The 14,351-nt window shown below is 37.6% G+C and overlaps 1 protein-coding gene across 1 annotated transcript in view; it reads left to right on the forward strand.

Moving 5' to 3' along the window:
* The window catches only part of ARHGAP15 (Rho GTPase activating protein 15), a gene marked incomplete at its 3' end in the record, with an annotated part of 333,310 nt that overhangs the window by 167,290 nt on the left and 151,669 nt on the right, over positions 1-14,351 (forward strand). The window contains exons 7-8 of the mRNA XM_084289199.1: positions 5,645-5,743; positions 7,584-7,710. Coding sequence (XP_084145325.1) covers positions 5,645-5,743; positions 7,584-7,710 — 226 coding nt within the window. The remainder of the gene's footprint in view (positions 1-5,644; positions 5,744-7,583; positions 7,711-14,351) is intronic.

The following is a 14,351-nucleotide window of genomic DNA, read 5'->3' on the forward strand; positions in this document are numbered from 1 at the left end:
TTCAATGTTAACTTTGCTCGACATGCAAAGGACTGCTAGATTGGTAAAGCCAGACTGTAACATGAGACAGACAATCTGCTTGATAATGAAATTTCTTTGGTAGTCGTAAACATCTTAGAGTCCTTTAAGTAACTTAACTAGCAGCATAAACGTGACTACCTCCGCTGGAGAAGCTGAATCATATAATGGATATGTAATGCAGTATGGATATAATGCAGCTGAATAACAATCCTTTTGTTTTCTGTTATTTTCATGTCTTGAATATTAGAATCTCAGTTCAATACAGTGCAGCACAGGGAGATATTTTATTTATCGTCTCTGCTGCTCCGTCTTTCAGCATAAACATGGCCAAGAGACTGGATTATCTGTGAGAAAGAATTTGAGATCAACTTCCAGAAATGCAGTTTGACTTTTGACATGTTTTTAAAAACTTACATATCTCTGTCCCTGTTTAATTCAAATCCAGTTAATTAAACCACTAAGTAGTGTCTCCCAACTTTAATTAATTTTATTTCTGCTGTGGGTGTGGACACATGAGTTTCTATGTTTTATGCATTTATTTTCAAGCTATATTATAATCTAAAGATTATTTTTTTAAGAACATTTAGAAAAGGAGAGTGAAAATTTCCAGTTTAATATCTTTTTTTTTTAATATATATATTTAAATTAATTATTTTATTTTTAATACCAGCCCTGGTGTCTGGCATGCAGATGGAGTGTGTCATGCCCTGTGTTAAGTAGACTGGGTGGCCAGACCCCATCCTGCAAAAATATCTCAGGGATGTGGAGGAAAACCTAGATTCCTCTCTTTTATGGGAATCAGGATGGTTAACATGATCAGAAGAAAAACTTGTAAGAAGCAAGGTGAGATGAAGGCAGCAGTGGGAAGGGGGAAGAGTGTTAGCTTTTGAGCTAGACATGTTCCAGCGATTCACATTTCCTTTTTTCCTACGTATATCAAGGGCAGCAATCCCCATGCACAGTGCAACAAGAGGAACACATTTTATTGAGTTTCTGCATACAGAGGAATCTGTCAATCCAAGTTTAAATCATGCAGTGTTTACCACAAGCTGTGGAACTCCTGGGTGACATCAAAATTTAAGTTTTTTTGCACTGAATTCTGCACTGGATTTACCATTTGTGTAGGGTTTCCATGGTTCAGAAGTGTCCAATAATCCATCGCTGGACTGTTGGGGTAGGTTATTCAAAGACCTACCTCCACAATCCAGGATTTTTTCAGGATGTCCCACGTTCAGAGGGAGTTGAGCGCTTTCTTGTTTCAGTATTTGGCTGAAATAAGAACTGTGTGGTGGTTTCTTGGTGGCCATATGTGAGCCATACACAAGCCGTACGTGAACCATACACTTCCCAAACTGCTCACTCCATGCTCTTTCATTGCAGAGGAGAGACTCTGAAGTGTTTTTGCTGCATTTCTCCTTCCCTGTAGGGTTCTCCACTTCCTGTATTAAAGTTTGTGCTCGGCATTGTCTGAAAATAGTTAATCACTGCAAATAATAGTTGCAGTCACCAGAGATGCATAAGTACACTTTGAAGTGAGTGAATCAATAATACGGTTTTGTATTTTTGTTTTGCTGTGTGAATTTTTCGCCCTTTTCGATATCTCCATAGAGTGCCTATCAGTAGGATTGCTAAAATTGCCTCCATCCCTGTTCTGCAGCTAAAACAAATGTAAGAAACAAACGTGTCTGTAGGAATATATACTGGTAAAGAACCAGGGGGATGCCATGAAGGATGGTTTTATCACAGCAGTGCAATAGTCCCTGGTCTGATGTTTCTAGGAAGGCTATGAAGCCCCTGAGCTTATTCCAGGGTGCTTTTATGTGTTCTGCTGGTGTGGGAATGCCAGGAAAGGGGAGAATCTCTGAGGTAAAACACAAAAAAAGAGGTGAACCAAGTGAGCTGTAAAGGTTTGGAAGTCCTGGAGAAATGCAGCCATGCATGGAATGTAGCATGTCCCACAGCACAACCTAGCACAGGAAAAATGTAGGATTTGTAGAATTTTTGGGAACCCCTGATCATGGATAGGATACAGGGTATTTATGTATGGTAATGGTATTGAAAAAATAAAGTATCAGACATATAGGCATTGTTGTGTTTAGAAACATAGGATCTTGTTGCTTACAACCTATGGTGACATGCAAAGCAAGCCCACCCCTACGTTTGCAGCTGTATAAGATGACAAGAGAAATCTTTAGTAAGCCACAAGTAGGGTATTACAAATTTTTTTCACACCTGCCTCTGACTTTCCACACTTTGCTGGCAGCCTGGCAGGGCATTGAATTTAACACACATTTACCTGCGGTGAGCCGATGTTTGCAGATGGTCAATGCCGAACAGGAGGACTGCAGTTCATTGTAAAACTGCTCAGGAGGAAGGATTCAGCCTGTGAAGGGATTTTTCCAAGGTACTATAGCAAGAAAGAAGGAGTCCTGGAGTCCTGCCCCCACTCTAAGCAACTCGAAGGGCACACCCTTTGAAAGCAAGAGGGCTGGTGCCAGTTGTCATTCCTCGTTTATTTAGTGCTGACAGTGGCATCCCAATTCTGCCTGGTAAGGTCATGCTAATTCCGGACCGTAGCCCTTGCAAAAATGATATGAGAGGGATTTCAGGAAATACTGAAATAAATGGAGCACCTGGCACAATGGAGACTGGCAGCTCTATCTAGAGCACTTCATTTTCTTTCTCCTTTTTATTTTATTTTATTTTATTTTATTTTATTTTATTTTATTTGTCTTTCATTTTTTCTCCAGTCTCTCTGTTTATTTCAGCAGTGTCTGTTACAGAGACGGTGTGTTAGCACGCCTTAATATTGAAAAATTTATGCTTGTTGTTAGTTATACATCATTTAGGGCTGTGATCATAAATTGTTCAATCACAAGGTTTACTCAAAGCTAGCATTCTTTACTGATGTCTTTTCCCAAGGGTGTTGAAAATTCGATTGTTCAAAGTGCAAATATGGTTTAGCAATCCCTTCCAAGAACCATTTATCAGAAATCCTAAGGAGGTAATATATAAAAGTGGGATAGGAAACCTGCACATTAAATGGGATTTACCAGCCAAAGCCTTTGGAACTGCTTTCCTGTGAATGACTGGAATGGAGCAGAACAAAGTCAATTACTGACTGTAATTAAGGAGTGGATGCATTTAAACTGTAGAGAGCAGTAGCAGTCTTCTTGAAACTGTCTAGTTACTCTGAAGATTAGTCTGAGGAAAGAAAGAAAAGGACTTGAACTATATCTTACAGAAAGTATATTTTAAATGAATTCTCTTCCCTCAGTGCTATGATCTGTTTTTACAGATTTGCTCATAAAACACTGATAATATATGATTATCAAAATAACACATTCAGACAAAGAAACTTTCAACATGTATTTTGCTTTGGTCTTGTTAGTAATGGAGTATCTCTTTTGCATATCATACAGTACAAATGTTTATGCAGTGCTGAATGCTTGTATTTTCATAAAGCCTGAATTTGCTGAACAGAAGAATGAACTATGTTGTGTCCCTTTTAAGCCTTCAAAATACAGTAAATCTAATTATATATGTTGCTTTTACTTTGAAACTGTTATTCCATTTTATAATTTTAATAATGATTTGTTTATACTGGGATAGAGGCATTAGATTGAATTGTTGCCTGTGTTTAGTCTAATTCATATCTGTGTGTATACATTAATAAATTGTGATATAAGGTAATAATGCTTCAATCCCAAAACTCGCAGTGTGAACTGGGCACATATCTGGAGGTCACCTCATTTAACTACTTACCTAAAGTTGAATTTGGGCATTTTTTTTTCTTTTTCTCTTTTGATAAAGTGAATGGATAGCACATGAGCAGTGGTTAGCATCGCGGCAGAGGACTGGTAGCAGAGTTCCAGTTTCCCACGTCACCGGCTCTCCCATGCGCCCGGTGAACAATGGAGAGGCTGGAGGTCTGCTCCTGAAGGGCCGGAGAGGGGCTGGATGGGGCTGGGAACATCTGCAGGCAGGCAGGCAGGCAGGCAGGCTCCCGAGCCAGCGCTGGGAGCCCATTCCCACAATCTCTGCAGCGCTCTCACAGGATGTCTCCGCTGGAGCTGCGCTGACGGGATTTTCCTTAATGCTGATGACTTTGGAAACCTTCCTTACAGGCATTTCCTCAATCACGGGAGGGTTATAGGACAATTAATGAAACATTAAGCTGTTTTGTCTTTTTTTTTTTTTTTTTTTTTTTTTTTCCTGGTAGTATTTCAGTTTTCAGAAAGATGCGGGAAGTTTCTTTTTTGTGCTAAAAACTCTGGACACAGGCAGATGCAGTGAAACAGTAGCACCTCAGGTTGTTCGATTTAAGTAAATAGGCTGTGCCAGGTCCTAATGGCTCTGCTCTGCTTTTCCTCACGCTCACTTCAGAGAGAAACCACAGCGCTCAGCCGTTCCCTGAGAGAGACCTGAACAGGTTTTGGTGCTGAGAAATAGCGTGCCCTGATGAGCAGATTAATGAGAGGACTGAATCTTTGTCCCAAAGCACTGAAACCTGAGCGTGCAATCCGAAAGCTACCTAGGTTTGCACAGGAAACCCTTAATAACAAAATAATAACAATATTTAAAAAAAAAAAAATGTCTGGCTTCATTGCTGATGGGTGCCCAGCTGGTTTGGAGAGTGGGCAGGGTGAGATCCTGCATCTTGCAGGATGTGGGGGAGATGTAACTCCGGTCGTTTATCTGTAGGTGGGCAGAGATGCTCTGCCCCACATCCACAGCCGCGTGGGCCAGGGCACTGCTGAATAACCCACAGTGCAGCTTTATGCCTCAGTTGTGCTGTCTGTAAAATGGTCCTTTCAACCCACTTTGTAAAATAGGAGATCTGCTTTGGTGAAAACTTAGTAAAAAAAAAAAAAATAAAATAATGAAAGTGATGTATCATTATTTTCACAGTGGTTTACTGAAGTTCAGACCAGCAGAATATGCATGCATATTTCCACCAAATATTGTTAGGCAGGGAAACAGTGTTATCAGGGGAATGAATATGCTTTTGATAAATATTCCCAGTGTGGGGGTCAAAAATGTAAATAAACTTCTATTCAGACAAACTGGGGATTTTTTTTTCCTGATAAATGGGCTCCTAATTACTTTGCTACAGCCGTCTTAGATGGTAATTTTCTTTATGTTAAAAACAGTGACTATTAATTTCACCAAAATACTTGGAAGTGGACTCTGGGATCACAGGTACATAATAAATGTGTAAATTCAAGGATAGAGGAATCAGATATAAAATAATAATACCAGAATAGAAATGCAAACTGAAAATAACAGGAATTAATTCTCACATTGCATTCATTTCTTTCCAGAATGCTTTGATTTACATTTGAACTGTCTATCGTATTGAGTTTCCTGGCTTTTCTCAACTTTTGTCACGTTATCGTTATTTTTGCACTATTTGTGTTTGGTGGTTGCACTGCCGAGACAATATCTCGTTTGTTGTGACATATTCTAAACAGCTTTCAGACAGAGGTTCAAAACTCCTCGGTAACTCCAGGAGATAATTATCAATACAAAGGGAAGCATTCGGGTGCGTAGTGGAGAAAACTGCAGAAAATCATCTGTCCTGTGTGCTGTACTTACCTGTCTTTGCCCATCCCTCCCCCAGATCACGACAGTGTCAGGAAATGAGTTCCTCCTCCAGTCGGATATCGACTTTCTCATATTGGATTGGTTCCACGCTATCAAAAATGCAATTGACAGATTGGTATGTATTTGTTTTGGCTGTTACCTTTATTAATTAAGATGTAGCAATTTCAACTTCATTTGCTTAGGCATCTCTGCAGGTTTTAGGCAGTCAGCAGCTAGCAGCTAGCAGCTAGCTAGACATTCCTTTATCAGAAGGATACAAAAATATGTATGCAAATCTACCCAAAAATGTCAGATAAACAAGGTTGTTGAACTAAAATGTCATTTGATTCTTGCCTTGAAATGCAACGCTACATTTATTTCTCTGAAATAACAAGGACGTTGGTTTGCTGAGGGTTGTAAAAGCACACAAGCACTTAATAACTAATGAATTTTTGCATTTTCTGTTTATGCAGCCTACAGTATATAATCTTCAATAGAACTATTAATACATTTGAGCCTTTTATGAATTTTTGTATTACTTATTCACAAGAATAACACTAGCAAATAATATTCCTTTGTAACTGATTGCTGTTATTCTCCCAGGAAGGCTGGGGGTTTTCTACTAGAAGTAAGCAGGGCTGCATTTTATTAAAACAGTTTTTAATTACCAAACCAGATTCAGCTGTAGCTTTTTCTTTCTTTTTTTGCCACTCTCAGTACAAATTCCAAATGTCTCCCTTCTATCTCTGCCTGCTCCAAGAACATATTTTTTTAGAGGGCACTGACTTCCCTTGTTCACTGAAGAATCTGGTGAGAGAAAAATACCCCAATTTCTTACATTTTTCAAACATTTTGCTGAAATGGGATTAGCAGTGAGGGCAGACTCAATCTTGTGGAAAGGGTTAACCTGAGCAGGGCTACTGTTTCCTTAAAGAACTGCAAACATTATATTACCCTGAGGCTATAATCAGCCAAGGAAAGTTTGATCTGATGATGTATGTCTTCATATTGTGCATTTCATTGGGTATGCGAGGATATTGATATCCCACTGAAGATTTTGGGGTGGAGTTTTCCATGGAGACTCAAAGCACTCTTTTTTTTGGCGTGTTATTCAGCTAAGCATCTAATAGACTTGATTATTTCTTTAGTGCAGCTCCACAAAGAGGTGAACTCATGGCTTCAGCAGCTTTGAGTGCAGAGTGAGCCACAGCAGCATGTAGCAGAGCAAGAGTACCAGGGTATCATCCTTGCTCTGTGCCCAGGACAGGACAGGACTCACCCAGCAGCACTCACCGACAGCTTCACCCATGCCATTTGTTCTGGTTTTAAAACTTTGAATTTGTGCAGAAAGCCTTGTAGCTTTCCCCACCATTGGGATTGCAAATCTCACCTGGCCACATGCCGTGGGAAGAGGTGTGTGACCAGCCAAAATAGGGTCTCCCTCTTTTGTTTTCTTCTGCTCATGATTAAAATTGGGACCACTAATGGTCCCTAATTGTCACTTCGTATGCCAGTGGATTAGAGCAGCAGCAAAGTCCCCTGTTCTTCCCCATGCTTATACCAGCAGAGTTCAACCCTAGATCTGTACAGATGTTTGAAACAATTGTGTTTGAAAGAACATTTACCATGAATATCTAAAACAAAAAGGCTACTTAAACAACCTTCCTCTTTGCACTAATTTGGAAATAGCCTACAATGTGGAAATCATTTTGGTCTCTAAGGCCTAAAGAAGTAGGCCTTTTGTTTTCCTTACTTAAATAGGAATTTATCTCAGAAATTAAGATCAGTCTGTCAGGGGCATAAAAGCTCTGCCATATGACAAATTTTGCATTACACTTCCCTTAAATTATATACTCACTGCATCACTTGCTGTGTCTATTAGTTTCTGATTCTGTACTGGCATTCTGTAATCTCTTGCTTCATTCTTACAAATAATAATTTTATTAAAAGCAGACATATATATATTCTTTCCCCAGCCAAAAGAACGGAGTTGCACATCGAGAAATTTGGAGTTCAAACTCAAAAGATCCTCCAGCATCGAATTACTGAATAGCTTAGACACCGAATCCAAAGAACCAAAGCCTGAGCACAGAAAATCTTTAAGTAAGATTTTTTTCCTTTCTGATTTTATTCTTTTTTCCCCTTTCTAAAATAACTGTGCCATTATAGGGTAAGATAATTTTTATTACATACAGAATGTAAGGAAGATCACTGAGAATTGTAAAGCTGAATGTGTTCTGTGCTGATATACATAACTTGCATTTAAGTAAAGACAGTTACTAGCTCCATACTTTTAAAGGGTGACATTCCCTCCTAAACAAAATATATTTGTTTAGGAGAAAAGACATTTATTCAAGCCATTTATTTTAAAAAATAAGCAACATGAGTCCTATGCTAATGGTCTATTGCAGTTGCTTTGTTTCCATTTTAGTAAAATACCTCAAATTGCTAGAGTAATTTTGTCTGTTATATATTTATACACTGAATTGCTGAAAGACATGGCATATCCTCTCTCGCCAACAATCAGGGATGTATCTATAATTTTATGGAAAGTAAATTTCAGGGATTGAGATTGATTTATGTTGGTATGATTAGAAAAGAAAGTGATCTAAAACTAGTAGGGGCATCAGTCCACTGAGACTTTCCTGTTCCAGCTCGTTTTGAGGTGTTTGCGGTACGGTGGGCAGCAGGAGCTGGTGGTGATCCCAAATCACTCACTCAGCATTTGATAATTTCACCCTCTCTCCTGGATCTTTGTTTTTCTTCTTTGTTTGGCAGGAGTCACATACTGCTGCTAATGTAAGCACCGTGACAGCTTTAGCCCCACATGCTGGTACAAGATACCTATAGGTGCTGAAGGTCTGTGCAGGAATGTGACTGCACACATTTCAGTGCAGGATCAAAGTCTTAGATGTTAGGAAAAGAGTTGCATACAGAACACCCAAACATAGCTATTTTTAATGATAATTATACACATAATCATAAATATATGCACACATGCATATACACACACAAATACAGAGATTCATTAAATAGTCTCTTTTTGCAGACCAAAGCTTTTTTATTGTTGTTTTCCTGTCATCTTGGAGACTTCTATTTTTTTTTAAGGTTCCTCTTTCTATTGTAAAATATAAAGAAGCCTGAATGTGGCTTGTGAAAAATTGTCCCAATATCTTTCTGCTGTGTATTACATTGCATTTCTCAAAGGAAGAAAAAATAAGACTTGAGAGCATGGTAAGTTTTGAGGGCCTGATTCTGCTCACAATGTAGCTAATAGCAAAATGCTCATAAACTGTCTTATCACTTGGGGCATTTTTATTTATTTATTTTGACTTCTCACATATCTTTAAATGATAATTTGTCAGACAAAACAGAAAAAGTGAATACGAGCAGTGGCATAGACTTACTCTACATTTCTTTTCAAACCTTAGAGAATTATGAGTAACCTCTGTTTTGTTCAAGGCTATTTAAACTATTAAAAAATGTGAAATTATCTGCTGTGAAATCTCAGTGAATCGAAGCTTGTATCTAAACACTGTAGCTTGGATCGTTCTGAAATATGTATTCAGAACTTTTTTGGCCCCTCGAGATCAAGTAATTATGTGGAATTAGAAAAATCATATTATTCACTTACTTATTAGTAGTCTAAGCACAAACTGTATTGTCAGTTTTCTGCCTTTGGCTTTCTGTGCCCTTAATGTTCACACAAGTATCGTAGCCAGAATTATCGGCAGCTAGAGCCAAAATTGCTTTAAAAAGGCATGAGAACTGGTAATGACACATTGTTAGCAGTTAACAGGTGGTCGTTTCATTGTCCAGTTTGACTGCAGAGCACAGAGAAGATATGTGCAATATCTGCAAGTGTGTTTATAAAGTTCTTGTAAAGTTTAACGATTTTATAATTTTATAGTGCTCTTATATTATTGACTGCTGCCAATGTTGAATCCAGACAAAGGAGATTTTTAAAAGATGGCTTAAAACTCCTCCAGTTTAGCACGAAAGACAAGCAAGTGATGTGTGTTAGCAGGCCACCACCACCGCCAGTAATCTTTAATGAAATATTCAGACAGCTCACTCATTTGTATTTTCCTACTCTGCATTTAAGGGCTGCAAAAGATGTCCAGTTTTAGACTAGATACTGCTGTGCTGTTGGTCTTTTTTAGCAGCACAAGTATATAGAGGACAGGTATATTCTACTTAAAGCATTCCAATGATTTATTCTTTAATTTAAAATTGGGGAGACAGCTCCTAGAGACCAGGTAGTAGGATTTTTTATTTTTTTTAATGTTTAATCCTAATTGCTTCTGCTTAAACTGTGAGGACAAATGGTAGTTCTCAGTTATGCTTTTTGAGTTGTAGACACTGATTTCATTGAAAATTGGGCTTAAACTGCCAGACTCAATTTCCAAAGTTCACACAATGTCTGTCTTCTTGGTCATGCAGCTTTTCAGTGGCTTCTCATCCAGTGTGGATTCAATTCATGTTTTAATTGAAATTTTCTTGGGCTAAGAAGTAACCAAGGATGGCCTTGGGAAATGTTACCAAAATATCTAAAAGTGTGATCCCACTTTCAAAGGCATGGAAGGAGATTGCTCTTTATTTTACAATGACAACTATTTCACTCATTTAATTTATGAAGATAGTGCCTAGTCAGGAAAAACACTCTTTTCACCTAGCAATCTCCACCATACATTTGGTGCAAGAAACCTGTCTTGTTCCACTGCTCCTTTCCATGTGAAGAAATTTTTTAAAAACTGGTGGTAGACTTCATAATTTCCAAGTGATTTCATTATCCTTTTTTTTTTTTCTCCTTAGGTTGCCAAAAAAAAATAAATATAGTAATTAGTACCAATTATAATAGGGTCTGCTGGTGACCAGCCTGCCATATTAATTTTATCACATGAAAATGGGGCAGTGGGGTTAGAATGAGAATAGAGGCTCTGTAACGGCCTGTGGTAGGTAGAGAGTATATGTGCATCACAAGTGTCCCAGAAGCTGTGCAGGTATCCAAAAAACAGAAGACCTTCCTTTGTGTATGGACTGCAGGAGCTGCCAGAAGAGTCATAGTGTAGGTGGCAAAACCAACACTATGCTCTCTGTTATGCTCGGTGCTGCTTTTTCTGTCCATGGTTTCTTTCTGGTTTGCATTTTGGCCATTCTCTGGGAATTTTGTCACTCAGGAGTGACCTCTTGTGGAAGAGCCGGGGCTTGAGTCACTATCGATTGTCGGAGGGGATCAATTCTCCTCTCCTCCCCCTTTTCCAGACGGAAACAAACGGCTGTGCAGTAGGAAGAGTGCCCTTTGGCTACCGTATCAATCTGAGGGCTGCTCTTGTCAAAATGCACAATCACAAGCTTGATAATGCAATACATTCCCAAAGCACTATATTTCCAACCTGTTCTCCATCATTTCCTTATGGCGTCACATTTACTCAGTTCATCACATTCTTATTAATATTTTAGGTTTCCTTGAAAGTGATGGAATTCTATTTTTATTACAAAAGCAACAAGAATAAATACTAATTGTTGTCAGTTATTTCCTTATGTAGTGGGAACAGTAATCTGTTCCTCAGCTTTAGGTTGCCAAAGCAAAATAATTAAATATTTTAGACATTTAAAAAATCTGTGATATTAGATAAATGCAATTTGATCTCCTTGTTTGCCACATAAAAGCTGGAACTGCCTGAATTGATAAGATTGAATTGCATTATTTTTATTGTTTCTACTCGCATATTTTTCTTATCTTCAAGAACACTTTACTGAAAATCCGGTGGTTAGTAATGCAGCAGTGCGACGGATCCTGGAAAAACCTCCTCCATATTTGAATTCTAGCTTAGAGAGCCACAATTACGGTGTCAAGATTTAAAATATATGTATACATGCTATTATATGTATATATATATCAGTAAAAAGGAAAGTCTTTATGAGCTGCACAGTGTTATTGTTATTCATGATGTCTTTAGAGCCTCAGTAAGAGTAGTTGGGGATCGGGGTGTCATTGTGCCGGACACAATGCGACACCAAAGTAAGACAATTCCTGCCCCAGCAAGCTCTCAGCCTGGATGAGGACAAGTTGCAACAGGTGGAAAAAGCAGACAAAGCAGGGGGTGGAAGGAAAAGTTGACAGCAAAGCCGACATGTCATGCATATTAAACAGCAGGCTTGGGATTCCTTTCCCCTCTTCGTTAGGATCGGGGTGTTAGCCACCCTGGCCACTGGCCAACTCAAATAATGATATTTTGCTTACCTAAGTTCCTCTTGCACTTTCAACCAGGAGTCATGGGCCTTTTTAGTCCCAAAGGGGAAGGCATCACTCTGTGCTGCTAGCTCACAAGCTTCCCTATGGAATGACCACAGGGGAATGTGTGGGTATGCCTCCCAGCTTCTTTTTAATTAAATATATATAAATATAAATATATATATATATATTATAATATCTTCTGGTTCATAGTTTTGATTTGCATTCAGAGGTGCGTTTTTGTAGTGCACTTCTTTTGCAATTTTTTGCTCTATAAAATCTTTTGGTTAAGTAATGAACCCCATGCCTAGCTTTTAACCAAGGGCTATGTGTGCTCTAAAATTGCCAAAAGTTGCTTTTGTTTCATTTAGTTTTCTTTGCTTCAGAGGGCTGAATTTTGAAACTTGAAGCATGGCATGTAAATATTCTTAAGTAACTGCTAACATATCCAGAATCATCTCTGAATGTAGTTTGTTAGATAATTAAGACTGTACAATGTGACGGGGAAAAATAATAATAATAAAAAAAATAAACAAAACAACAGCAAAAAGGAACAACAGAAAACCATTTTGGTTTTTCAGTGGACTTGAGGAAAGAGTGGGAGAAGTCTCTAAAGCTTTAACCCTTTCTGGCTTGGTGTGGTGCTTGCTTCTTTCCCCATTACAGCCCATTTATTTTAGTTAGATGTGAGTTTCAAAGCTAAATGGATGCTATTTAGGGATTCTTCTTAGTTTACAATGGTAGCATTATGTATAGGTCAATTTTATTATTTTTAATAAAACCAAGAAATATAAAATAGTAATGTATCTTAGTGCTGCATTATTGCCAACAATTAAAATACAAAGGAAAAGTCAAGCTATATGCAAATATGCAGCTTTCTACTGCAATGTTAATTTTGTCACTCTACAGCTTGTATATTTGGCATTTATTTTTATTGTATCAACAGGACTGCAGTCAGCTTCAAATACTGAACAAGCACACAAAAAGAGAATGCAACTCAGTGTTTATGGAGGGCAGGAGCATTCATTTGGACTAGAGGGACTATGCTATTTTTTCCTTATTTTTTGTCTTAGATTTCTCTGCAACGTTTATTACAGGTATTCTGTTTTCTTAAAGCTTAGGAAAATACTGATTCAGCAACAAAGAAGTAATAATATTGTGATTTTGGAAGCAAAACATGCCAAATTCAGAAACAAATTGTGTCACTATAAAAGGAGATTATGTCACACCCAAAATAACAACTGACTATGACAAGTTCTGATAAAAATGTGGACTTTTCCTGAATTTGAATATCCTTTTTCCATCAATTATATTATAATGTTTCCTTAATTCTTTGTTTTATTTCTACTTCACTTTCGAAAATCCTTCCAGAGTTTACTATTTGGGTTGAAAAAGCATATTTTCAAATTGGGCATAACCAAGTTCCATATAAACGTTTGGCAGGGAAATCAGTGCATGTTCACTTAATTCATTTTTATTGAACCAAGTCCAGATTTTTAGTCAGGAAAAAGTTAGATATTAATCATGTCTGAGCAGGATCATTAAATTTTCCTTTACCTACTAGAACAGCAGGGTCATTATAGAACCATGAGAAGTTAGCTCACTTATTAATCTTTACAATTACATAAAAGTGATCATTTTTATAGTACTTAAGAGTAGCTCCTACCCATTACATGAAGAGTATGTGGGAATATTACAATATAATATAATGTATTATTATAGATGTGACCTGTAACTCATTGGTCTGCTCACTGACACACAACTCTGTAAAAGTTATCTGTTTGAGCTTGGATAATCTTTAATTGTTTCATATTCCTCATGCTCATTTATGGGGCATACTAGTAAATAGAGAGCTAGTCACTGAGTTATTAATTACCTCATTATTACTTAATTATCGCTATTGCATACTTCATTTTTATGGAGAAACACATCATAAAAGAAGGTGTTTTATACTGTCCACTACGGTTAGGTATGTATGACAGTGATAGCTAATGGAAGATTTAGTTAAAGAGAATCAGTCAGAAATCCTTACTATAGATTACTATCTGGTTTCTTCTGCCATTTCCAGCAAACACTTCTCATCTTTGACTTTGAAACCCAACAGTTTAAACTGGGTTCTTGTTTCAGTGGACTAATCCCCTTTCATAAATCATGTTCAAGTGCTGAAATAATTTGCACATCATTTAAAGAGTATTTGCTTTGAAACATTCACCTCAAGCCCTTTTGTATATCCTTTCTCTCTAAAGATTTGTAGTATTTGTTTTGTTCTCTGAGGTATAAAAGACCTGAGTAAACTTTATTCCTGTTGTTTCAAGATTAGTGAAATAAAATGCATATTTATTCAACTGGGACTGAAAGGAGCTTTAGTAAAGACGATCATACATACCACCCGTGGGAATGTTATAATACTAAATGTCTGTCTTAAAATCTCTTTAGGTTTGTTCAAAACACTACTGAAGGACTTAAGTTTAAACAACAACAACAAAAAAATGGGTTGCAAATCCAT

This window comes from Netta rufina, assembly GCF_964035555.1.
Source record: "Netta rufina genome assembly, chromosome: 6".
Lineage (NCBI taxonomy): Eukaryota > Metazoa > Chordata > Aves > Anseriformes > Anatidae > Netta > Netta rufina.